Below are 26,840 nucleotides of genomic sequence, written 5' to 3'. Positions count from 1 at the left end.
AATCTTGTACCCATAATTAGACACACTTCACTTGGTAGTTGCATTTGATTTTAAAATATTGATTGCAGAATTCCCCAGAAATACAGACTTCCTACTGGTTTTGGCATAAACAAATCTAGTCCCATTTTTGGATTGCACAAGAAAGTGACAACTGACTATCTAGGGAGGGGCTGGGAGGGGCTTCTTTGAGACAGGATGGGATAGGGAATTGCCAAGTAGCCTGATAAGTATCACGAGAGGGATTGGAGCAACCTTGGCACAGGAAGAGACTAACGAAGATGTAACATAATGAAATGAATATGAAAGCCATCTTTGCAGTAATGAAATCAAAACCAATGAGCTTCATTTATTATAATTATAATGAACCAGACAATTAATACAACAATTTCTATAATTACCATCTGAACAACTACACATAGGGATTACAAATACAGAAAAAATAAAAAAAAACTAAGTCTTGAAGAAAGATATCCCCTTTTCCTCTAAGTTACGTAATTTTTTTTCCTGAATGGAATACAAGAGGGAGTCAGAACATGTTTCAACCCCTAAGGTTTTTACACCAACACAACATTTACAATAACCTACTCCCTTGAATAAGAATAGCATAACCTATTCAAGCAAGTCCAGCTCCTGGTTTTAGATTCTATATATTTTACATAGCATTTCACAATGAGCCAATATCAACTCACAAAGGGTTACCAGAACTTCTACAAATGTTGGGTACTCTCACAACATTCTTAGCTTCTGGATCTCAGCTATCATTCGTTTGCCTTCTTGCATGATATCCAATGGAGACACTCCTGCAGCTGTACATTTCACCCGGGTTTCATCCTGTAAAAAATTAGGACAAGGTCACCTTGCTGTGATTGAATCATGAAACCTCAAAAAAAAACAAAAACAAAAACAAAAAAATAAAAAGAATTGCCTAAGTACTGATAAAAATGCATTTATCATATCAAGTGTTTGAATTTAAAGGATCTCTTTCCAAATTGATGAAAAGTGAACCATAAAATTTTATTCTTTCTATTGCCTCTCCCCTTTGAGGATTTGGCATGGACACTTGCACAGAGGAGGATGTATTTCTAAAAATTACCAAAAAGCCACCAAGAACTTATACTTGAAATATAGGTAGCAAATACATTTAAGTGAAAAGCAATAACAAACACAGCAATGCAATATGTTCTAGTTGTGCCTAAATTTTTAAGGAACGCCCTTACATTGTATGTCTCCATCTTTGCTCGAATCTTGAAAATGTATGTCTTGAAGTTTGCCTCTTGGAAAATTTGATCAAAGGAACACTCATCCCCCTTCAAAGAACAACAAAAAAAATAATAATAATAATAACTTGTTACATTTAAGATACAGTATTGTACAAAGGTCTTTCTTCACAAGATGGCATTGTTCAAAAGATCTAAAACTAGGACATCAATGGCAAATTCAAATTGAATAAGGACCACTTTAAGAATACAATGGAGCAATCTGCTTTCAACCAATCCTTTGGTGGTCTTAAAATAGTGTTTGAAAAAAAACAAAACAAAACAAAACACCTTGTCTTACTCACCGAGTCTCGCATCTGACCCAGTTCATCTGCAGTTATTTTCAGAAGCAACTCAGCTGTTTCCTGGAAACAGGTAACCCAATGGTTACCAGTGAAATCCGCCAAGTTTGTCTGAGTGGGGATGAAAACATGACATCAAGAAAACTCATAATGATTATAGGAAAGCATCATCAGTAAAGTCTTAAAATAAAACTCACTAATAACATCAAGCGATACTTGAAGTTAGGGTAGGTCTTGTTACACTTCTCACAGCGATAATTACCATCTCCCTCATCAATAACCTTCTTGTTACATTCTGCAGTAGGGCATGCCTAAAGAGGAAAGACAGAAACTTTCACAGAAGATGTCATCTACTTTCACAAAGGATGTAAGAAAGGTGTTTATACTGGCACAAGGAAATGAAAGGAGGAATCATTAATTTGGATTGCTCAGGTCTACATGATTTAAAGTAACATGCAAAAGTACCATGTCAATGATAGAAATTACACTTTTAAAATCAGCAAAGTATCAATTTTCCTTCTTCAAGAAAGTTCTTAAAGAAAAATTGTTCTTTGCTTAGAGATGAAATTAAACAAACATAGCAAGTTGTAATTATTTTTCTTACCTTGTACAAACAGTTGTCTTTCTTCATGTACAAAACAGTGGCCTTTGATGTGAAATAGTCAGCCTGCAGAAGTCAAACATAATCAAAGAATGAAATAACCATGAAATGAGATTGGCCAGGTAAGAGTAGTACAAGAAACAACAGTTTGCCAGAGCAGTAACTGATCAGATTATCAATGACTATGATCACCCTATGATGCTACATGTAATGTTCAGTCAGGTTGTTGGAATGTCAGAGGTTGCTACCAAAAACAGTGATTTTCTATGCAATGCTACCTCAGTCACAATGCATGATCAAATGTTACCCATAGTCTCATTCATCATCAAAATTTACTATTTATGAGCCTTCAAATATGAATTCATCATCATGCAAATAAAATATGAAGCAAACACTCTAAGTACTTTGTTACCTTGTCCCCCATACCAAGGTTTTCATGATCCATCTGAAAGAAGGTTTTGTAACCACAACCTGATGGAAGAAAACATCAACAAAAAAATTCTTGTTTTTAGTCTTCTTTTCTAATTTTTGTTTTGGAGGACATTAATTTAATTTCACAATTATTTGATTTGTGTTCATGCAAAGCCTAATAGTACAAGTGAAAGAACTACTTTAGTTGTAATATCACACCTCCCTGAGGGGAACCCCCAAGTTTCTAGTGAGAGTATACCTGTATACCGTCTTGTCACCATATTCCCACCAATGGCGTAGCTCCACTTTCTACATATAAATCCACACACAACCCACAATTCCTCTAATCGCTCTGATGAAGGGCTAACGCTCGAAACGTCAGCTTTTTTACCCTTTACAGTGGCTAATTTACGTTTTCAACCCAGTTGTTAACACTAAATTACCTGCAATATTTTAAACCTGTGACAGAAGATCTCCTGTAGGTGAACTCACTGGCTAAACCTTCTGTAGCAGTCTAACTTTAATATTTGTAGCAAACTTACTGTTTCCTTCATCATTTCAAGACTCAATATAATTTCAAAGTTAAATGAAATAATACAAGAAAAAAAAAGAACAGCAACCCAAACCTCCTCCATCAGATCTGAGCCCAGAGAGAGACTCTACATTTGAATCTTTACCAACATTATCATACCTGTAAAAAATCCAAATAAAGATATATTAGTTAAAATTAAACCCACACAAGTTTTCAAAATATTGACACAACTTGAAAAGTTACCATCCACGCAAGCTATGAGCCTCTTGTAGGTCCATAGGGTTTATCCTCATATTTGTTGAACCCAAGATTGACAAGGAGCGTCCTGGAAAAAGTTAATATGACAAAGTGATTTCAAGGAATGTCACTGAACAATAAATACAACTAGTTGCAGGTATGGGGAGAGAGGGGGGGGGGGGGCTATACTCATGATTAAAACTTCCTCCAAATAAAGGATAACTCCTAGACTTGACTTATTCAACATCAATTTCTACATACCTCCAAAATCTGAGACTTTTGCCCCTTTTAGGGCAAGAACAGGAAACTTTCCAACAAACTCATCAAACGTCTCAGCCTGTTAACCAATAGCAGAGAGATTAATTTTGAGAAAAATTTTTGTCCTGATACCAAAAGTTGGTTTGACTTTAAAGTTCATAAGGTAAATGAATTATTTTGTTGGATCAAAGAATCTTAATAAATAGAACACATGCTGAATACATCAAAGCAAGGTTAACATAGTGTTGTACACCACACAGGTACACCACAGCAACAGATTTAATGTAACACACACAAGATACATAACTCTTCTGCTTCTGTGCTCTCTCACCACTCTCAAAGTTCCCTTATGTATAAGAGATGGCTGTCCTAATATACTACTAACAGTTCCTTTGCCCTTTAACATCTTAATGATGATAATCAGCAGTTAAACCATGCTTAACTTAGGTTTCTAACAACATAAAGAGTAATTATTGACTTATTATTCCATTAAATTGTGTTTATCCCTGGATTAAATAGGGAGCATAGAAAATTCATATCTCAGGGTCATTACCTCTTCTCCCCAAAGAGTTGCTCTCACACTCTTCTCTGATCTGTCCAATAGAGTAATGTCCCTCTTAGAAACCTAAAAATATTTTAAATAGAATTAGAGAGCTAAAGTAAATTCTTAGATTCCGAAATAAAAAAAAAAATTGGAACTAAAACCAACCTGTCTGTTAGTTGTTTTAGTTGTTATTTGTGTGACATCATCAGCATTGATCACGATACCTAAAATATCTATGCAAATTGTTATTAAAATTAGTAGAGGACCAGTTTTTTATTACATTTAGATCCCATATGAAATGAGAACAAGGTACTTAAAGCTTTGTTATCTACAACTAAAGCTGAACACTTACTCCTTTTGTCTGCTCTCTCGTCTTGGTATGATTCAAAAGTCATCTTTCACCACCAAATAGTGTGGACAGAGGGTGATGATTCCATTGGGAGATACAAGGAATTATGTTCCTGAGAGGTGGTTATCATGTTATAACTGTCATGCTAACCCTAAGCAATACTTTCAGCCCTCAAGGGTTACAAATTAATAGATATGTAAAAGATTATGACTCACCAACAAGTGCATCTGCATTAAAATTTCCCAAGTCACCAATGTCAACAAAATTGTACTGCATGGTTGGTAGGTCACAAGTATCATCACACTAAATCAGCAAGTTATGAAATAAACAAGAGTATAAAAATGCAAAATGGTGGAAATATGTCTCAGTTGCTGTATGCCTAGTATTTAACAGTGTCAAACTGTCATGTTAATACAATCTGAGTATATTCTATCGATTTCTAAGATGGTTTTGAAACTATCCACTGATTCAGTCAGGTAAAATAATTTTCATCACATTTTTCTACAATAACATGCTGAAGAGAGAGTCTATGGTTGCAATGATATCTGTACTTACTGGCTCTATCAAACTATCATTGTTCAGAAAGAGTTCATAGTCATTCTTGATGGTTGTGAATTTCTTGTTTGCAGTTCTCAGAGAGCATTTGGAGATATAAAACACCTGCATTATGAAAATTATTTAGAAAATAAGAACGTCCATAAACACAAGTCTTCTCAACCTATGACAACGAGAGGTTAGCAAATCCAACAAACTTGCGTCATAAAACTAGAGCTAAACTAAAAAGTAGTTATAAGCTAAGAAACCAGGGTCAGCCCCCACTGACAGTGTTGCAGATAGGCTTTGAACTTAGCCCACAATAAATAATTAAATAGAGACAAATGTGCAAGTAAAAGCAAGGTTTACATACCTTGTCAAGTTCAAGCAAGTCATAAAACTTGTCAACAGCTTCATTGAATCCAGTGGCTCTGATCTCTCCCTGAAGAATATTAAAAAAAGTGTGTAAGTCTGAAGATAACTGTCCCTTACGACGTCAGACTTCTATGCTTCCAAAAAATCTTAGTTACGATAGTGTCATCAATGAGTGGTCACACAAATCCTTCTCTGAAACTACCCTATTTTTAATTACCATTTCAAAAAATATCACATCATTTAACTTTTAATCCACAGTTGTCCTGAAAAATGCACACAAATCAGGTAAGGTAAAAATGATGAGTTCCTATAAATACCTCTTTGGGAATCTTAAAGATAAAAGGGAAAACAAGTCATGAAATAATAGTTCATATTAAACAAACCGACTCATCCACAAGGTCGACATTAAAGACTCGGCCCTCTCCTCTGGAGTTGTTGTAAGTGCGGACCTTTGGCTTGCTTGTAACACGTACTCGAATTGTCCATCTGTTAAGTTTATGAATATAGAAACAAAGGAGAGACCTTGAGCACTTACACTAACAAAAAAGATCCAAAGCATTTTGGTTGCATGGAAAATGAAGACTCCCATAAGCTAAGAGCTAAGAGTGGAGAGCGGAGAGCGGAGAGCGGAGAGCGGAGAGCGGAGAGCGGAGAGCGGAGAGCGGAGAGCGGAGAGCGGAGAGCGGAGAGCGGAGAGCGGAGAGCGGAGAGCGGAGAGCGGAGAGCGGAGAGCGGAGAGCGGAGAGCGGAGAGCGGAGAGCGGAGAGCGGAGAGCGGAGAGCGGAGAGCGGAGAGCGGAGAGCGGAGAGCGGAGAGCGGAGAGCGGAGAGCGGAGAGCGGAGAGCGGAGAGCGGAGAGCGGAGAGCGGAGAGCGGAGAGCGGAGAGCGGAGAGCGGAGAGCTGAGAGCTGAGAGCTGAGAGCTGAGAGCTGAGAGCTGAGAGCTGAGAGCTGAGAGCTGAGAGCTGAGAGCTGAGAGCTGAGAGCTGAGAGCTGAGAGCTGAGAGCTGAGAGCTGAGAGCTGAGAGCTGAGAGCTGAGAGCTGAGAGCTGAGAGCTGAGAGCTGAGAGCTGAGAGCGGAGAGCCACGACCTATGACCTAAGACCCAAGACCCAAAGACAAAGACCCAAAAATGAAGACCCCTTCAGGATTTTGAGACAGGAAGTTCATGTCACACTTTGCAGCTTCACCAGAGAAAACCAGAGAAAAGTTTAACCACCTCTCTGTTTGCAAAGTAATCATTAACCACCAAAATGAAAGTGAAATTGCCAACAATTACATTAAACTCTAACCCAGACTTCCCTTGATTTTCTTTTCTTTTCCTATTTGTTACTTTCTTAATTAATTTTTTAAAAAAATAGTGCCCTTCAAACTTTTCCCACCCTCCTTATAATGGAAAAAGATCAGAGCTTGCTGATGTGAACTTTCGATCTGGCTGGCAGTGTTACAGCATTGCACTTCATTCATACAAGCTGGTCTAGCACAACATATAGCACAATTACATTTTTCCAGTGTTTATTTGGTTTTGGCAAAACTTCTTGCACAATGTCTGCCCATTCCAGTTGCCAAAGCTTCTAAACCCTCTGGGTAGAAAGCAAGTGGTGGTCACTGCAGAGATATTCTGCAGTTTGAATGCAATAAACTCCATGTGAAAATTCACATCAGCCAAGGAAGCTTTGGAGAGATTTTTCTTAGGTCTTACCACTATAATAAAGAAAATAAGGGGGCCTTCATTTTTGGGTCTTAGCTGTTTGGGTCATCATTTTCAAGTCTTTGTATCCAGGGTCTTCATTTTGGGGTTTTCGTTTTTGGGGCCTTTTCATTTAAAACTGGTGTTTGATCATATACTTTATCCCTATTAGACAGATTAAATATGTCATATGTCTTGTTTGACCCAAATATTTCTGTGGGTGAAGAAAAGAGTCTTTGAAAATCTTGTACTACCTGTTCTGATATGGTGTCAATGATGTTATTGGAAAAACAGATCTGATGTTATTGCCTCTTGAAGCAAGTGGCTTGTGACTGAAACAAAAAGTAAATATTAAAACTATGGCATATAAACACATTTGCCTCTTCCTAGACTTAATACTTCATTTGGTCTCTTGAACATGTGACTTCAAGCACCATAATTCCTCCAGAAATGTTCTTTTAGTTAATTCCCTTTGACCACACTAAACATTTCATATTATCATGTGACATATAATATTACCTTCCATATGTAGAAGAGGCCAGTTCTGCACCCCTGGATGTTCCACCTGCTAGTTTACCATTTGTCATTACAGCTTTCACACCACCTTAGTGAAAAAGTACATTTTTTCCTTTTGAAATGACATCATTGCTAATCACATGAACATCAACTACAATGAATACATAAGTTTCAGCCAGCTAGAATACTACTAAAATTTGTAAGTTAGACAAGACAGTATTGTTACTCTACCTGGAATACTCTGTGGAGCACCATTTCCATTCTTTTGTGGAGGATTTTGGCGATCAATGCCAGGATCTGCATTTAAGTTTTTGGGATCTCCAATCTTTCCAGGAACTTCCCTTCCAGGTTTAATAACAGTCACATCCATCAGAATCAAAACTTTCCTGAAAATAACCTTAAAGTGAATAAAATGTCTTCCCAAGAACCCCTTTTTATTTGATATTAATTTCAAAGCTCTGTTGTATTGGTTCAAGTGTGGTTTTGTCTCCTTTCACTTTTCAAAAATCTTTCACTAAAGCTGAAGCAACACTAACCTAAAGCTAGGTGTATTAACTCTGCTGTCAAGCATAGGCTAATGTGAGGCCAAAAGGAAGGTTTACAAAGTAATATAATATGTTCAACAAATTTCTATTTACCTGGTTTCTTGAATAACATTACAGATGTACTTGTTCAGCTGAATAACAGCTTTCACTTCTAATTGTTCCGAAGTCACCATCTCATTTAGTTGAGTGGCCAACATAGCAGCTGTAAAAACAACATACTGCTATATTAGACATTGTTATATATAGAGATGCAGTTATATAATGCTTCTCACAACTTAAAGGATGGCATCAGTAAGTCAGCCACTTCACTGACGTATTTCCCTTATCTACCCTGTGGTAAGCAGGAGTGTTAATTAACCTGAGGGTTTCTGATAAAAAAAAAACTGTTGTTAACCATGCTCTACACCATAGCAAAAATCAATGGAGTTCTTTTCTGTTTTCTTCCTAAGTGGTAGTCAAGATTAAGTCATACAGATGTTTCACATCCGTTTTACAGATAAACTATAAAGCACAGGCAAAACTTCATTTTGATTTAAATGGGTATAGTACTACAGTATTTATTGATATAATATGATACTCACATGTAAGGACATGAATGCCATCAGATAGCACAAGCCTATGATACAGAAATCAGCTCTTATATTAAAAATCAGTAAACAAGTTTGAATTCAATTGTTAATATCATTCCATAAATGTAAACAAGCCATCTCCTGTTTCCCCATCTCTCTATAGCTGAAGTTTCTGTTTCATATATCAGTTCTATTTTGGATGAAAGAAAATTTATAAAGAAAGCCTAAACTAATAATAACCTCAAAAAAAAAAATTGATGATTGTCTTTGGCAAAGCATACAAACTATTCCTCTCTCACAGAACAGGATAAAATAGTATTATGATCCATGAAGTGGACATCAATTTGTTTATACACTTAACATGAGTGTTGAATTATTGTGAAGATGAAGAATAACACATTAAAAGAGTTCCTATCAATATCTATCTTAAGACTTACACCACCAAAGACAGAAGTTTAGTAACAGTCTGTAAATAATGTACTTAGAATCCATGTCAGCTAGAGCTTTTAATTCATGCAGTAAAATACACTAGCATTGTGTGTATAAAAATAATCTTAAAAAAGTGCATACCTGTACCGGTCATTGCCTTTACCATCACTTCCTTTTGACTGAATTTGTTTTATTCCCTGTGCAAAAAGTTTTGATTTCACAATTTTTAAATTTTACCAGAGTATCAATGACAAGAAGGTTTACTTTGGAAATTTCCCACAAAATTTTACAGAACAGCATTTGTAATTAAAATACTACACCTTCTCTTTCTTAAGCTTCTCAAACAATTCTTCCAAATTGAACAACAAGTAAATCCAAAATAGATAAAAAAAATTCCAATATGGTTGGTGAAAAGTGCAGTACGTAAACAGGCTGGATTAAATGTCCTAATACCCTCTCCAAATCTTCATCTCATTTGAAAAGGTTGTCCGTCACTATGGATGTGCACTTCATGGAAATTTTATGTCTAGGGATCAGCGACCCGTTCCAATAGGAGAAGTCATCTCCTCGTTGGCAAGAATCTAGCTGTTAGAAACTTGATGGGTAGGATTGCTTTACAGAGAAAAAAGAGCTAGTAATGAAAAGCCATGATAGAAACAGTCCGGCTCAGTCCACTGAGCCTGTGAGAAAAGCCTTTCAGAACCACAGTATAATAATATGTAACTGGATATTGTAAAATAAATAATTAAGCCTGAAAGCAAGAAACGAGGAAATCATCGTGGTCAATAATGGTTGGCTAGTAGATTGGTCACTGTTTATTCGAAATATATTACGTGTATATGTACTTCGTGCATTTAGAAAAGTTAAATTAAAAGCTCAATTTTGAAAATTCCTACCAGAATTTGCAAAATTGGCTGATGCGGATGCTCTTCCACCGGTTTGCTTATAATTTCCTGCAATAAAACATACGATAAAGAAATATATTTTTCGCGCGAAAAGGCGAACAAAGTCGAGATTTAAAAACACATGCGTGTGTCATTGATAGGAATCGAAAGAAAGACAATATATGCAGCCGTACCTGGATTGCCCCTTCGCTTAACATCTTCAGAGATCTTTACAAATGTTTGCAATCGACGGCAAATTCTTTAACTGTAATGAAGTAATATTCGGAAGCTTCTTCGTGAGTCTTTCGATTAGCACTCCCGCCAAAATTCCTCCGAGCGTGTTTTTTAAATAGGCACCACTGACCACTAAACCAGTGAGTCTTGTTTCCTTAAAACGAAGCCCTGGGAACGAGTTATAATTGTGCAGGCTCATGACAAAATGGCGGCGGTGATTCAACGCCTTTCGAGACAAGCTTTAGTCACCTTCATGACAAGAGAAACAGCAACGTTTTCTTCGAACTTTGAAACCTTAAAAACAATGGTAGGTCAGCAATGAAAATTGCAAAATATCTGATCACCTTTAGAGGCCGTTGGTGGTCAACAATAAGCGTACATGCACTAAATCACGCACATCCGGTAAACACGTACTTTGCCGGTAAAAATCCTGTCAAAAATTTATGTGCGAGATTTGGAGCTAGAACAACTTTCCTTTCAACCAATTTTTAAAGCATGAAATGAGTTGCAAAATATTTTTTGTACTTTTGATGCTATGCTAGTTGAGATGGTTTAATGTTGACCATAGATTTACGTATTCGTTTACGTACCGGAACGTAGAAACATAAGTTTGATCCAAATTGTAAACAGTAAATTTACACGACACGTTATCATTCAAGCATGCTCTGATAATTTCTTTGAAACTGCATTAACAAGCTTCCAAAGCAAACTAGAGTCATTAAAGCAACATGTTGTGGGTTGAAAATCGTGGGAATTATGGATTAGGTACCATGTCGTCGACCGTTTTTCCATGTCATTTGTGTTCTCTGGCTTCAAATTTCTTTTTCAGGAACGCGAGCGTTTGAAACAATATGAATGTTTCTTCATATTGTACCAGATACAGATATGATCCCTTTGTAGTCTAGAGTATTTTTTACTTAGCTTATCGATGAATAAATACGGTACTTAAAAATAAACATTTCCAAATGTTCATGTAATCTTTGACAAAAGCTTGTTAGTCTTGTAATTTTTTGACAACCAAGTTTTAAGAAGTATGGATAACTGTATTTAGTAGATAGGACACAAAGTTAATAGAGAGAATGGCTTCCTTTATGGACCATTATCTGCTGGATAACACTATCTACCCTTCAAATAACTGGGATTGGACCTGTATTCCTTTATGAGGTTGTTGCTGTTTTTGCCAGTATATAATATGCTATCACTGGTTCACCCAATGTAAACTATAGTCATGTGATTACACATCATATCATCATTATAAATAAATATTTTTTTATTCAGTTCTAATGATGCAGTTTAGTAGAGCAAGGTAATTTGTCATTATCAACTGAGTTGATAACACAAATTGACCACCATAAGAGTTACAAAGGTGACATTTTGAGTGTTAGCCCTTCATCAGCATAACTCTTAACAGTGGTCAATCTACATTATCAAGTCATTTGATAATGCTAGATTTCCTTGTTACACTCTCTCACCAACACAGCACCACAGTTTCTCTATTATTAATAGTTTAGTAAGGCACTTGGCTTCATCCTCCGGAAACTTTTTTAGTGGTACCTTGAAGCCCAATGCACAATAGTCATCCAGCCCATGAGGTATTATGGTCTTTGGGTCCCTCAGTTGACTTTGAGAGCCAAGTCATTTGTTGTAATGAATATAAAGCTGATAACAACTTAGTTTCTTTGGTCACATGTTTTAATTAAATGCATTTCTTATATAGATCCTCTAAAAAAGTTGTCACTTTCCTTGTTCATTTAAGAAAGACATTCAACTTTTCTTTATGTACATTACAGGAAGTTAACATACTGATCCTTTACTTCTTTGTTTTTATTATATTTTTTTTTCAGCTTGACTCAATCACGGCAGATGACATCAAGCTTTCTGTTCCAGATCCTTTAGAACAGAATAATGGAAGCTTCACTGAAGCACCAGCAACTCATGTTTCCATCTTTGAGTGTCCATTCTTTTCATTAGGAGTATTCATCTTAAGAAAAGGATGTTCTATTCCTCTCCATGATCATCCTGATATGTTTGGTTTGTGGTAAGTCAAGTAGCATCACTGTTTGTTGTAATTTGCACTCAGCTTGTAAAAAGAATAATAACCCTGAGGCTTAACTCTAGTACTTCCAGTGTAACTGCATTACTGGCAGCACTACTCAGGGCCAAATTAGCAACTAGAATGCTTCATCATAACCTGACCTAGAGGTATGGTGAGTTAAAAATATTTGCAAAGCTAAATCCGTGGCAAACTTCCTTGTTAAGTTTGTTTCCAAAATGCAGCACATGTATCTCAATTGATGACTAGACGCCATCTTGGATTTAGGAGAACTTGAACTTTGTATATTATATCATCCATCCTAGTGTCCACTTTGTGGCATGTAAAAGATTTTTTCCCAGACTTAATTTTGGAGGATCTATCTAGAACACTGACAGCGGGAAAAAAGGTTTTGTTTGTCTTTAAAAATGGCGACCAACTTTTTTTCGAATTGGCTACCACTGTGAAAAATTTAGGAGCCAAGTGGCTATCAGGAAAAAAATTAATTTCACGCCCTGCTACTGAAATGGCTATCCTTATTTTTTAAAATGGAAAACAAATTAGCCATACATTTCAATCCCTTTATCAAGTTAATTAATTGCAAGAAGTGGGGTCTTGAACAGGGCAGGTGTCAGAAGAGATGCATATATTACATCACATGAGATCCTGGTAATCCCCTAGCTTGCAAGAGCTTGTTTTTTTAGTTCTGTGGTATTGCATTGGAGTATAGAATCCAAAAATTTGGGGATCTATTCTTAGTGGGACCCTCAGATTTTTTCTTTGTCCTTTGTGACAAGACAGATTTCAACTTTCCTTCACCAGAACCATGCTTAGCTCTTGACTGAAAAACTGAGGTTTGAGCCTTGGGTGCCTCTTCATGTTGTGATCGTGGAAAAGACACTTTCCTACTAGTGTCCTTCTCCTTTCAGGAGTGTTACTGGGTTCTTGCAATATGTTATGAAAATCTGACAAAATGAGGCAGGGAGTCACTTGCCAAACTTTCATAATTTAATTTAATGTCAGTAGGTAAATTTGATCAGTCCACTTATACTTGTTCAGTTTATCAAATTGCAGTAATAAAATATGGTTACATTGACTTATGTGAAACTTAATTTCTTGTACTGAAATGCAGGTTTATGTTTTTGTTTTGAAATTTCAGCAAAGTGGTGTATGGGAAAATATCAGTGGATTCATATCAAAGCCAGTCTGAGTATGTACCAACACTTCTGCCCTTTTTCAGTACTGTTGTATCTGTTGAAGCTTGTTAGGTAGATTTTTAAATTCTGCAGTGATATAGTTGGAGTGAATTACATATTTATGCTCACTACAGGACTACACTAAATGGAAGAACAGATGGCTTTACAAAACATCCTCTTCATACCCGTAAAAGTATGTATTAAAGCTCTTAATGACATATTTAATGCAATAACTTTGGTTTCTGACAGTGTATCAGTAGATAAAGGAATATGTGTGTGCCAAAATAATGATGATCCACTTTGCTGTGAACGTGTAGTCTGAATCATAGAGCATTTCATTGTCTAATTTCTGTCAAGTGTTGTATTTCCACTGACATGTATCCTTGGACTCTTTATAGGAAGGCTCATAAGATGCAGGAAGACTGAACAATTTTTTGAAGAAAGCAGTGGGAGTTGTGTGCTGACACCAACTGTTGGTAACCATCATACGATTCACAATACTAGGTAATCCTTGGTAATCACTCTCCTTTCTTTTTCTCATCACTTGTCATAGAATTGATTGATATTTATTGTGAAGCTCCTTTGATTTATTTGTGTAAATGTTTGTTTTGAATGTATTGTCACAATGATTTAAAGATTACATGATTGTATTCTCAGGGTGATCCTCCCATAAGTAACAAATGCTTAAGGATTTGGTAGACCTTTGAGAGCTCATTTTTTTCACTTTAAAAATTTTTTTCATCTCAAACTAACTATAATTATTTTAACTATAGTTTCCAAGAAAAAATTCTCATAAAATATGGAAATGCACAAAAGTTATAAACAAAAACATATTTCAAATTCTTTAGCCTGCTAAAGTGTGAATAGCCAATTATAAATGACTTCCAAAGGGTTTCTTGCAGCAAAACTCCCTGGTCCTTGAATTTCAATCATGTAAACATTTCCTGATTCCAGTTGCACATTGAGATCTGTGCTTATGTCTGTGTTTAAAACTAAAATGTGAGTAACGAAAGATAAAAAGAAGAAGAGTCCATAGGTAAAAGTTGAAAAAGAGGCCTGGCTGTCAGCACAAGAAGTGAAGAAATTCAACACAGAATGGTGAAAGAATCTCACTGAAAGGGATAAAGGCTTATGGTTTAGGTAATCTTCACTGCTCACACTTGATCAGCAACCATTAAGTTTTGCCACAGCATGCTTAAGCTGCTTTAAGCTAGAAAATTTAAATAAAGGGTTGAAATAAAAAATTGCCATTCAGCAGAATTGAACTAAAAGTCTGTCACAGGTGACTATTAGATAGTTACCTGCGAAATAGCAGCAGGAGGCTTCTGTGTTTCTATTGGCAGTGGGCATTTCATGTTTTTCAGAGTGTTAACAAGGCTGTGCTCTAGCGGCGCCCGGTCGCCTCAGGCGACTAACATTTGGTCTCGGGCGACTGAAAAAGAAAAGCGGTTGCCCGTCCGGGCGCATAGATTTCGGCGACTCGAAACGAAACCAGCAAACGTATAGAAACGGAACGGAACGGAACGAAACAAAAAGAAACTCCATCGTGCTCCCTGGCTCCCGCTAGCCCGAAAAGCAGTTTCAACAGTGGAGCACGTGTTTAATAAAACGAAACCGTCCTTGATGCAAATTTGTGTTTATTTAATTAGCTTCGTCCGTGGCATGCAAGATGTTTATCAGCACAATATTTGGCGACTTGCTCTTAATTGTGATCATTCAATCAAAATTTGACGAAAATGAAACTTTAATATAAGAACCCTTTTGTTTCGAAACCTATTTTAGTGATGCACAAACTTGCAATCAAGTTTTAATTAAACATCCTATCAATGGTTTCGTCTACTTTCTGAAAATTTTAACTTTCTTGCAAATAGTAAGTTGCAATGACGAAGGCTTCCCGATTCACTGTAACTTTCTCTAATGAGAGCTAGATAAACTTTGAAGTCCATCCATGAATCAAAATCTTTGAATAAGGATTTTTTATTGTTAATTATTAACTGATTCAACTATAAAATGGATTATTAATTAATTAATCAATTAATTATTAATTAATCAATCAATTAATTATTAATTAATCAATTAATTATTAATTAATTAATCAATTCGGGCAACCAACATGGAAGGCTGGGCAACCTACTTGTCATGGTTAGGCACCCAAAGGGCGCCCTGAAAATTTTCCTAGAGCACAGCCTTGGTTAACTGGGTTAAAAGAAGGCACATTCTCATTAATTTGTGCCTTAAGGTGTTAACTTTAGGGATTGCCTCAAAATTTGGTTCAAAGATTCCCAAGATGCCAACCTAAAAACTGAGTGGGGGAATTCTGATTCTCAGAACTGATCTCCCACAATGGCCTCTGATGTAATATGTATTAGTAAAATTTTGACAGATAAATTCCAAAGCAACCAAGAAGAATATCAAAATAATCCCACATGGTTTTGTAGACCAGCTGCTCAGGATTTGAATTTTACAGAAGTTTCATTTGTGCAGTCAGATTTGATAATCAATTAATTCAAGATAAAACAGAATAATTTGCCTAATAGTACATTTCATAACTTCTCCAATGATATGTAGTGTCTGGTGGTTATGCTTCAAATAGCACATTAATAATTTTTTTTTGTGAAGAATGTCCACAAAGGTCTACAGTATCCTTAATGTAGAGTGTCTTTGCAAAACGTTTGCACCGTTTTCAAAGAGCCAACTTACCTACATAGCATTTAGCCACTTTTCAAGGTGAACTGCTCCAAACCCTCCTTCTTGAGAGGCCACAGCTGTTAAGATATTTATTTTAAACTTTGTAATCTGAAATGATGTTATGGCTAACAACTATTCACCAAAGTGGAGGCTTTGTGGCTTGGGAAATATCCACTGCTAGCCACTGACTTGGAGGTTAATAGTTGTTTAAGTGGATACTAAAAACTGAGGTAATATAGCACAAAGAGATGACTTTGACTTGATGGCAATGTTTGCAATATTTTTGGGCACAAACCCTGTGCACCTTACTTAGAGGTGAATAGCAAAGGATGTGTGGAGTTTCAGTATCGAATCAGAACATGCCTTCAATGCTCTCCTCTGTTTTAGTATATACTGATATCTTTTACCCAAAAATTACAAAATATCTTATCTGTTGATTGAAGTAAGATAATTATCTGATTGTAACTAGGAAAGTGAGTTCCAGGCTTGTGAAATGTTTATTTAAGGTAAATATTTCTTGTTGCACACTTGGAAACTTTTGTCAGTTACTTAAAATTGTTTAATGTATGGTTCCTCTTTTGTTGCAGTCCAGGACCATCAGCATTTGTTGACATCCTTGGTCCTCCCTATGCACAAGACAAAGTGAGTAAACATGAACACAGTAGGGTTACACTTTTTCTTTTTTGGCTTGAACTATAAAAAAAGGTTTTGTTGATATCTAGGTGCAACAAGTTTAGATCAGTAAAATTAATTCGTTGTGGTTAATTTAGCTTTATCATACTAAGGGGTTATTTTGGAACTCTTGTCATGAATATCTCTCCCACATGTTTCTAGTTAATAAGAGTAATTGGCATGCCTCCCCTTACTAGATATTCAACAAACTTCCACTCAAAATTAAATAAGTTACTCCACAGTTCCCTGCTTTCCCCACAAACAATGTTGCTTGAAATAAGTGAGGGTTACTAGTTTTATCAGGCAACATTGAAACAAGATAGAATAGGAGAAAAATGAATGTTAGAAACAAAAATAAAAAAGTAGTAGATTGTGTCAAAACTTTTGCCACTCACTGTAATTTTTTGTTTTTTAATTCTGAAAGGATACAAGCTCTTTAATACTTTTCCTTATTTGTCCAACAAATTGGTTGACCCTGTCTCTCTCTCCCCCCCCCCCCCCCCCCCTTTAAACCAGCTTGACTAGGTAATAGGTACACAAATTGGTTGCAAATGTAAATAAGGGTTTTGCTTTAAAGCCAAAAACCAAAATGGGGTAATCTCAACAATATTTCATACAGCTACTAGTGTTGTGGGTGGTTGAAATTATGGCCTGGATTGAATTTTTAAAAAGGTCTTTCTTGTGTTCAGTTAACTTATCACTGTCAGTAAGCACAAGAGAACTAATTTCAAAATTGTTTTTTGTGCATGCATGTACTTTGGAAAACAACTTGAAGGATTATTTGAATGAGGAAGAACAAAAGCTTATAGAGTGTATGTGTTGTGTAGGGTCGTGACTGCACATATTATCAAGAGTGTGATCCTTTACCATACCTAAACTCCAATAGGAACAATCAGGTGATGTATCTTACTTTACACATGCTTCATCAACTGTTATTTTTAACAGGATTCTCATTGTTTTTCAGAGTCAATTATATGTAGATTGATCTTTCTTAGAATAAAAAATTGTCTAACATATTTGACTCAGTGTGGACTTGTTCACTCAGTCTTTTGTAACTCAGTGAGAAAACTCAGCCCAGTAATGCTGGTATGGAACAATTTTCTTGAGATGTGATTTTGATGCAGAAATGCACTTAGTTTTGCCCACAGTTGCATTGAGCTTGCCAGATCTACTTTACATTGAAAAAAATAAAACATCCCTCTTATCATTTCTCTCCTAATTTGTTTTCACAAATTCACAAAGATACTGAAGAGGAATTATGGTCAAGTTGCTGACAATTCAAATCACCAACACCAACTTGCTGACATATAAAATCAAGTAGAGATATCAGCGAGTTGGTCTTCAATCCAGTACAACTTATTAGAAGTTAAACATATAAAAAAGTAAAAGATCTTTAGCAAACAAAAAACAAAAAAAGCCAAAAACGTGGCTTTCTAGACAAGATCTTTAGTAAAAAACAATTTTTGTTATTTCCAACAAAGTTTATAAGGATCTCAAGGCAAATAAAGCAAGGTAAACATCACCAATGACCAACAATTAGCTTTAGATGCAAACAAGGTATGGTGCGACATCAACACTGTAAAGACTCTTTATGTCAATCAGTCAGATTAAAAAAAAAAACTTGGCTTTCTAGACAAGATCTTTAGCAAATAAAACAATTTTTTTTTCGTCCAACGAAGTTTATAAGGATCTCAAGGCGAATAAAGCAAGGTAAACATCACCAATGACCAACAATTAGCTTTAAATGTGAACAAGTTATTGTGTGACAATACCACTGTAAAGACTTATCATGTCAATCAGTCAGAGTAAAAAATAAAAACTTGGCTTTCTAGACAAGATCTTTAGCCAAAAAAATTTTTTTTCATCGAACAGAGTTTATAAGAATCTCAAGGTGAATAAAGCAAGGTAAACATCGCCAATGAAAAACAATGAGCTTTAGATGTGAACAAGTTATTGTGTGACAAAGACTCATCATGTCAATCAGTCAGATTGAAAAAAAAACTTGGCTTTCTAGGCAAGATCTTTAGTAGAAAAATCTGACTGATTGACATGATGAGTCTTTCCAGTGTTGTTGTCACACAATAACTTGTTTGCATGAAACTTGAAACTTTTATAGTCATTGGTGATGTTGACCTTGCTTTATTCACCATGAAATCCTTATAAACTTATATATTGGAAGGAAAAGATCTTTTAATTTTCTATATGTTTAACTTCTAATAAGTTGTGCTGAATTAAAGACCAACTTGCCGATATCTCTACTAGATTTTCTATGTTGGCAAGTTAGTGTTGGCAAGTTGAACTGTCGGCGACATGACTGGATACCCTGAAGAGAAGGCTTTATTTGAAAGATAACTTTTGTACAGAGTTTAAGGTATTGACTTAAGTGGCTACCTTTTTCTCATCCAGGCTCCACCAATTGAGACAGATAGCTCTGAAAGGTAAGAGTTTCTGTTTGCAAAAGTTAATGAGGTATATCTGCAACCCACAGAAGTATTTCTCATCAATTAATTCTCACATAGCCTATAGGGGTGTAGAATGTATCTTTTTAAGAAGGAATTCAAACTTGGTCATAGACTTAGAAAGTATGTGAAAGTGACTTATTATGATTGCAAGAATCAAACTATTGTGTTCATCTCTGACATGGTCCCACAGGTCTTCTCTTCAACAACAGTTGTTCTTGCAGAAAATGTAACTATGAAAAATTATGTTTCCTGTTTTCATTTAGATGGATAATTGAAATACCTCCTCCCCGAGACTTTTACTGTGATACTCAGGTAATGTTATGTAAGTTCCTATATTTTCATTCAACTTGTTTTTGTACTGTAGTTCACATTCACCCCATGATGTTCTATGAAGATGGCTTTTTTGTGGGAATGTCAATCAATTTTTACTCTTCATTCAGTATTGAAAATGAAATCAAACTGAGTCATTATTCTGGGAGAAAATTAGTGACACTTAAACTTTTCACTTTGTCACATGATGAAGACTGGGAGTATAGCAATCGAAACATTGCATTCATTACACGATTGATATGCCTGACTCTTACATCGTGAGACAAACAATTAAACATTCATTTAAAAATAACCCACTTTCCCAGCTCTCCAATAAGGTAGTTTCTCAGTAATAATAAAAGTTTTATTTTTATTCCCTTTTTTTCTTCAGCCATACAGGGGACCACCTGTGAGTCTGCAGTTAATCTCTGGTCCTTCAGACTTATAATTATACCATACCCAGTGTCAAGTAAGAAGGATTACATTTAACAGATCTGCACTGGAGAAAAATATACATTTAAACAAGTTTGTATAGTATAATATAATTATACAGTTTATTTATACAAAATACATAGGTTGCTTATTTACATTTCTAAGTAGAAGTGTTGCAGTTCTGAATTGCAAAAGGTCCTTCATCTAAAATTTTTTATGCACTTCAAACTTTCAGCATCTATTGAATTCATAAATTATTTTAGCTCGACAAGACACGAAGGTGTTGACAAAATTGACTTGTGCTACCCAAAAAAAAAATCATTTTAAGATTCATTTTAAAATTACTGGCCTGATAACTCAAAGTCACAACTGTGTTTTGGTTTTTGTTTTAACATGTAATGTAAGTCACCAATTCAAAGATTTGAAGGCAGGAGAAATTGTCAAAATTGATGTGCCGCTAGTACCAAAGGAACTAGCTGTGGGGAGGTCTTGTCATCTATACTTCACCTAACATTTATCAAAGTTAGTCATACTTTTTTTTTTATTAAGCCTGTTATTTAGCAAGTAGATCCTTTCTGCAGTGTGCATGTTTGGTTACTGTAATAGATCAGAGATGTCAAAGTGTGGAAAGAACCAAAAAAGTGGCACATGAGGAACAGACAAGTGTCACCAGTGTTTTTACCACATTTTGTTGTCTTCTGAGATATATTACTAGACCCTTTACACCCTAACATCAGTATGCATATTCTCTATACTGTTCTCTATACATTTCCTAATGCGCTGGCAAGGGAAATTTGTTTAACAATCAAGAGGTTCTTTAGTTGATCATCATTTCCTTTATTCTCATGACCTTAATGTTTGATTCAGAGATAATATTGAAAAGAGAAATTAGATGCTAGTCACTCTCAGGGATTAAAGGGTTAACATACACACCACAATATGGAATCAAATTGTTATATATTGTAAAAAAAAGATATTTTATCAATGGTAACATCATTTATGGGTCTGTCTTCCAACAAATCAATAGCAAGAACCTAACAAAGTGCGTATATAATGTAGCTTGTTAAATGAATACATTTACGTCATAGATGTCCAGTGATATTCACAAAGTTGGGTTGTGAACATCTTTTAAAGCCAAACTTTCACTTTTTATTTTGTGAAATTTGAAGTTGGAGAATTGATTTGGAAGGCTTTTTGTTGTGTGTGTAGGTATATGGAGTGATTTTCCAGTTTCAGGGTTTTGTTTGTTAACAGAGTGTTGGTAGTAGCAGGAAGGCTGACCTTGCAGTAATTTCACCCTGGTCTGCTTGTACCAATTGATAAGGCTCTCTAACTGTATGCCATGAACAGGTTGTGATAAGTTAGTGTAACATAACGATTGAGTGTAAAAGGCACGTGTAAAATTTACATAATTTGATCAAAAGGAGAGTAAACTTTCCAGATACTTTCCTAACTGTCAATTTAGGTCGGCTTCTTGTGTGCAGCCATAAGTTCCAAAGAAATAAATGTAACCTTGAAATTTTTACCTTTGCCTGTTATATATATATAGTAAACCCAATTATTCTTAGTTGGGAGTTTTTGGGTTCTGTATTTTTGAGACACCAATTTGAGTTTACACTGTTAATGTCAGTGGTATATTTAGGAAACTCGCTCTAACAAAGGGCTTACGCTCGAAACGTTACCTTTTAAAGTCTTTACGGTGGCCAATCTAAGTTATCTGTTGAAAAGAATTACGGTTAGATCGCTCCAACCAAAAGTTAGATAGCTCCACTCGAAAGTGAGGTCGCTCCATCAAATAAGTGACTTCGCTCCCAACATAAGTTACTTCGCTCCATGTCGAAATGACAAAATGCAGAGAATGAATTATTGTTCTGTGGTGCAAACCGAGTCTTCTCAGCAACTGCTGATAGGTTTCCCACTGATCCGTTTGTACTAAAGAGCCAGGTTGTACCTTCTGTTGGATGATATGCAAAAGAGTCCCCACATTACGTTTCCTTACGAGTTATGGGAGTGATCGTGCTGGTGGTTACTGGGTGTCAGACAACCCTAGTACCCATCTCTCTCTTCTAGGCCAGCGTCCCCTATAAAACTCCAAAGAATATAAATCACAGCACCGTGACTCTCTATATTATAAGGAGTACAGTGTAATTCTAAATTACAGAAGGTTCACTAGCCCCCAAAGAAATAAAAGACAACACTGAAAGTCTATTTAGTCCGAAACACCTAATCGCCCTTTAGATCTTCAACAAAATTTGAAGTATAAAGGTTTGACATTAAGTAGAACAGCAAGTTTCTTTTATAACTACTGAGCTTGTTTAATGAACAAAGGGTCCTCCAAGGCTGCTTATTCGGGTTTCAGTGTCGATCGGTAGCCTTATCCCCTCAGTTGTGTACTTATCTCTACACATAATTATTCACGAACACAATTATCTTTAAATAAAGATCGCAATTATCGTTTAAATAGACACTGCTTATCAAAGTGATTCGTGAGTTTATTTGCTAGCGTGAGGCGTGATTTCCCTCCTAATCGTGTCATCCACAAGGCATCGAGAAAAGATTTGTTACAATAGGAGCGTCTGAAGCCCTACGCCTCCTCAGAGCAAATATGTCTCGCTCCACCTCTAGAGTCTCTTGTAATTCCCGCAGGGTCGGTTATTTAAAAACGTTTAGCCGTTGTTTAACAAAACCGCGTTCTGAGCCATTTTGAACTGAGCAAAGCTTTTCATCTGAACACAAATGTTTGTGAACAGTGTCGAAAGGGCCGAAAGCTTAAGTGGAAGAACATTTATTGAATTTAATCGAACCTCTTAAGGAGAATCCCTGAGACCCACTGCTGTAAACAGCGGTTTCTGTCAGGCCTCATGTAAATAACCGGCCTACAGAGTTTCAAAATACGCTTAAAGAATTAAAGTTACCAAAACGAAAGTCAGGAGAAATATATCCCCGCAGTTGTTTTCTTCGGGAGAGAAAGGTCACTTAAAAACAAAGAAAATAACAGAAAAAAATATTTGTATCTGCCTGTAAGTGGTAAATAGGGGAGGTAATGCAGGTTAATTGCCTGAATCTTTTTTGCAGGCATCTTTTAACGGTAGTTAAAGGCCTTATTAGCACTTCACTACTGTCAATTAAAATGCTACCGAAGGACACCATGCATAGATAATCAAATCACTATATTCAGGGTTTTTGTTCTTGAAGATTTGCAAGTGCCAAAAAGTGTAGCAACGAGGGCCGAGCATTGATGCAACTTGACTATCAACAATACCGCGTGAAACTGGAGAAACTTACAGATATTCAGTAAGAAGGGTATGATATATTATGAATCCAGCAGGTGATTTCTGTCACAAAAAATATTGAGCAAAATGATTGATTGCGACTTTATTTTTCTCAGACCAATCCCGGACCGAGAGTTTGTAGAAACATATGTCAAAGCATTTACCTGACTGAGAATGAAATGGAAAGATGGATCCGAGAACACAAGGTAAGTGAAATCAGTCAGTAACTCTACATAGAAGGTGTGTGCCATCAATGTAGAGTGGAGATTGTGTTAAATTTTCCTTCCTTTGTGAAATACTTAGTAAATGAATTACGAAATCTAGATCTGAAATGATGTAATACTTCAGGCTTTATAACTAGATGTTCAGTTTTATTTCTTCTAATTTAGTTTCTTTTCCTAAAAGGAGTCTTTACTAATGGATCCTGGATACTAATGGATATTAATGAATAAGATCCATGATTTCTCTACAATTAAATTAAACTTTTATTTATGTTGAAAAAGCCCCAATAAAATACAGTAGTGAGAGATACCAAATAATCCAGCGAATAAAATTGGCTAGAATAACTGCTACCCTTTGACTGATACATTCCTCGGGAAACTTATGATTTACACTTTGGTCATTCATAATTTGGTTCGTTTCTATTTCACCCAAAGAGAGTGACCCAAAAGCTTTCAATTAAAATAAAACCTTTTAATTTTGCTTTGTTTGGGACTTCTGGTGATTAAGATATGATATTATTTTACTTCCTTTTGTAGTCAGCAGTCCTCATTTGACCATGGCATTGTCTTATTCGTCAAATCCTTTCAATTCTTAGTCATCTCAGCAAATTGTTCTTCCTTTTTTATGATGATTTCATAAAGATTTCTTCTTTTTCCTCAGGAATACTCTGCTAAGCGGCTGACAAGCCTCGTGACATGTGGTGTCGGTTCACATGTCACCAAAAAAGGAAAACAAAAACTGTTGTCCATTATTGAAGATATGGAACGCTCCAAAGCTCGGTAGCAGGAGGACTAGCTTTCATGGTCAGCATTTCATTGCTAATTCAATAAATTGTGCGATAACAATGACGATGAAAAAAGGGAACGAGGAGGAACTCAATTTTTTTTAGCCAGAGCTGTATGATAAGAATTGCGAAGAAGAAACGATTGGAGGGACTAAAAGTTTTCTTAAAAATAGTGAAATTTTTTTGGTAAACTTAAATCAGGCAGAGAAATATTAAATTGGCCTTCACCGAACACGTACTTCGTTTGTTATAGAAACTTTATAGTCTTGTAAGGGCCAGTAAAAAGAAAAGCTTATTTGGATTTTTTGAAACAAGTATTCTAGATATCTCAATACATGTAAGTATTTTGTAAATTGCAATGATATTTTCTCAAAGATTAAAGGAAAAAGCTTAGTCAAAAAAAACCAAAACAAAACAGAAGAAACGTATGCAATCTTTTGTTTTGCTTCTGTCAAAATATTGGGTACTGGAATGAAGGTTTCTTGAATATTTATGTTCCGTTCACCCCGCTTACTGTCTCCTTACCTTGCCCCATAACAGCTTAAGACAGCGAACGTCTTGAGCGTCAAAAACTCTAGCATGCGTGGCTGGCAGTGACTTTCTCTGTGATGTGGTAGCACTTGGCAGTAAGTGCAGTAAGCACTCCACTTACCAATATAATGGGGCTAGCACTACTTAGGAACTATATCTGTTAATATACACTACTGTAATAGAAGCTGACTTATACCGCAGAGGAACTCTGAGACAATTTCCGTTCTTCTTTGTTGCTCCTACTTATTACATATTTTCATTCTCTAGAAATGCAAAACTCTTTCAACATAACTCAGTTCTCAGAAAAAATGAATATACAATAAAGGTATCCAACCTGGCTCATGCAGTTTGCGAAGACTTTGCTAATTTTTTGCACAATGCTCTCATTAGGAAGCAACAGCTTCTAGTAAGTATACTGAGTTTATATTGAAAAGCATTTTTCAACACACATTAAAAATCCTTTAATTTTGATATTCAACCATCTTATCCTGGAGCTGATAACAGGATGTTTTTGCCGTATCTTTGTCTGGTCAAGGTTGATCTCCATTCTCGTGTACTTTTTGAAATATCTCAAATTTGCTCACGGTTCAACTTGACCGCTAAGTATCCGTAGAAAGTTTCGTTACTTTTACAGTAGACACAAAAGTAGGAAGATGAATTATCGTTTGTAGCTTATCTGCCATTAGTGTTCTGGACTGAAATGGGAGAAGAAAGAGAAAGAGTAATTGTGGACACTATTTCAACATCTGATATGAGGATATGAAATGATATGAGTTCCAGTTATTACGAAACCGACCGACCCGATATTTAGCTTAAGGGCTAGAAAAACACCCACAGATGTCAACCTCGCGCTATTAGAAAGTCCAAAATTTTCATGCAAATAAAGCGCTTAGAATAGGATATGTATTTGGTAAAAACTTAACCACCGGATAGCGATTTATCCAGTAAATAGCATCATCTAGCCTTTGAACAAGCGAGGTCTGGCGGATAGCACAAAGTTTAATTTTCGTACAAGTTTCATCGATTATTTTATCATCATTTCAGCCGTGACTGAACAGAAAAAGAAAGAAAAATATTTAAAGCCCATGAAAAATAATAAGTATGGCTTATTTCACATCATATTCTGCTATTTTTATAGAGGTATCATTGTAACGCTAACGACTACGACAAAAATGGAAATTTTGCTACTTCCGTTTCAGTTTCTGCATTTTGTGCAAAACATTTGTACTCCTTGCGAGGCCCTTCTGTTTTTTTCTTGAAAGAAAAATGAGAGAAGCCAAATGTTAATTTGCCGTTGGCGTTTACCATAACAAAATATGCCTCTAATGAGTGGTGCTAATTAGAAAAATCGTGCGCGCTAAAAATCCGTGCAGTTAGATAAGCCATTCAGGAGAGAGCTCAAGAACCCACGACGAATGACTACGACAAAAATTGAAGTTTTGTTACTACCCTTTCAGTTTCTGCATTTTTTGAAAACCTTTTGCACTCATTGCAAGGCCCTTCTTTATTCTGTCTCGGAAGAAAAACGAGGGAACCCAAATGTTAATTTGCCGTTTGCGTTTACCATAACAAAATATGCCTCTAATGAATGGTGCCAATTAGAAAAATCGTGCGCGCTAAAAACCCGTGCAGTTAGACGAGCCATTCAGGGAAGAGCTTAATAAACCACGTGTACGCATAAGTTTAAAACGGCGCCCTTTTTATGAAATTATCACAAGCCTAGAGAAGTGTTCTCTCCTTTGGAAGATTTGGAAGAATCTTTCGTTTCCCGTTTCGTCAAACTTAACATCACGTATCATTTCTGGCAACGGACGAAAGCAGGTAAGTGTTGATGGATGCCTATATAAACAAGTAAAAAATTGTGTAAACTAATTCAAAAAGGAAGCTAAGCCACTTACAAATTCAAAGGGGTGTTTTAGGCTGAAGCTTCGTTTCATGAAATCCTTTAATTCTTTCATTCGCTCGTGTTTCTACCC

General features: G+C 36.0%; 2 protein-coding genes across 2 annotated transcripts; one reads left to right on the top strand and one right to left on the bottom strand.

The window, feature by feature from the left end:
* Positions 1–377: 377 nt before the first annotated feature.
* Positions 378–10,381, bottom strand: LOC131782477 (replication protein A 70 kDa DNA-binding subunit). Its single transcript, XM_059099209.2, has 23 exons — positions 10,225–10,381; positions 10,043–10,099; positions 9,288–9,343; positions 8,730–8,764; positions 8,242–8,350; positions 7,835–7,989; positions 7,607–7,691; positions 7,342–7,419; positions 5,783–5,885; positions 5,398–5,466; positions 5,046–5,150; positions 4,706–4,793; positions 4,307–4,374; positions 4,151–4,222; positions 3,601–3,676; positions 3,346–3,427; positions 3,197–3,261; positions 2,572–2,630; positions 2,163–2,225; positions 1,756–1,869; positions 1,562–1,669; positions 1,218–1,307; positions 378–831 (listed from the first exon to the last, which is right to left on the bottom strand). The coding sequence occupies exons 1-23, from the start codon at positions 10,246–10,248 to the stop codon at positions 727–729; spliced, it is 1,866 nt and encodes a 621-aa protein (XP_058955192.2). The 5' UTR covers positions 10,249–10,381; the 3' UTR covers positions 378–726.
* An 82-nt stretch (positions 10,382–10,463) lies between these two features.
* On the top strand, positions 10,464–21,578 carry LOC131782479 (2-aminoethanethiol dioxygenase). The gene is made up of 10 exons (XM_059099210.2): positions 10,464–10,571; positions 12,109–12,302; positions 13,456–13,506; positions 13,627–13,685; positions 13,891–13,996; positions 16,768–16,822; positions 17,680–17,748; positions 19,259–19,290; positions 19,578–19,626; positions 20,015–21,578. Exons 1-10 carry the CDS (start codon positions 10,470–10,472, stop codon positions 20,069–20,071), a joined length of 774 nt encoding a protein of 257 aa, XP_058955193.1. The 5' UTR covers positions 10,464–10,469; the 3' UTR covers positions 20,072–21,578.
* The last annotated feature ends 5,262 nt before the right edge of the window (positions 21,579–26,840 follow it).

The sequence above is a fragment of the Pocillopora verrucosa genome, chromosome 2, assembly GCF_036669915.1.
Source record: "Pocillopora verrucosa isolate sample1 chromosome 2, ASM3666991v2, whole genome shotgun sequence".
NCBI classification, from domain to species: domain Eukaryota; kingdom Metazoa; phylum Cnidaria; class Anthozoa; order Scleractinia; family Pocilloporidae; genus Pocillopora; species Pocillopora verrucosa.
Note: the sequence above shows the minus strand (reverse complement) of the source record. Positions and strands in the feature narration are given on the sequence as shown.

What these genes read in the sequence shown, in the direction of transcription:
- LOC131782477 (XM_059099209.2), bottom strand. Translation starts at nt 10,248, where the DNA reads ATGTTAAGCGAAGGGGCAATCCAG. An exon ending in ACTTGCTTGAACTTGACAAG is followed by an intron (nt 5,151 to 5,397) that starts GTATGTAAACCT and finishes TTCATAATGCAG; the next exon opens with GTGTTTTATATCTCCAAATG. An exon ending in AAGACAACTGTTTGTACAAG is followed by an intron (nt 1,870 to 2,162) that starts GTAAGAAAAATA and finishes TTTCCTCTTTAG; the next exon opens with GCATGCCCTACTGCAGAATG.
- LOC131782479 (XM_059099210.2), top strand. Translation starts at nt 10,470, where the DNA reads ATGGCGGCGGTGATTCAACGCCTTTCGAGACAAGCTTTAGTCACCTTC. An exon ending in CTCCCTATGCACAAGACAAA is followed by an intron (nt 16,823 to 17,679) that starts GTGAGTAAACAT and finishes TGTGTTGTGTAG; the next exon opens with GGTCGTGACTGCACATATTA. An exon ending in GAGACAGATAGCTCTGAAAG is followed by an intron (nt 19,291 to 19,577) that starts GTAAGAGTTTCT and finishes GTTTTCATTTAG; the next exon opens with ATGGATAATTGAAATACCTC.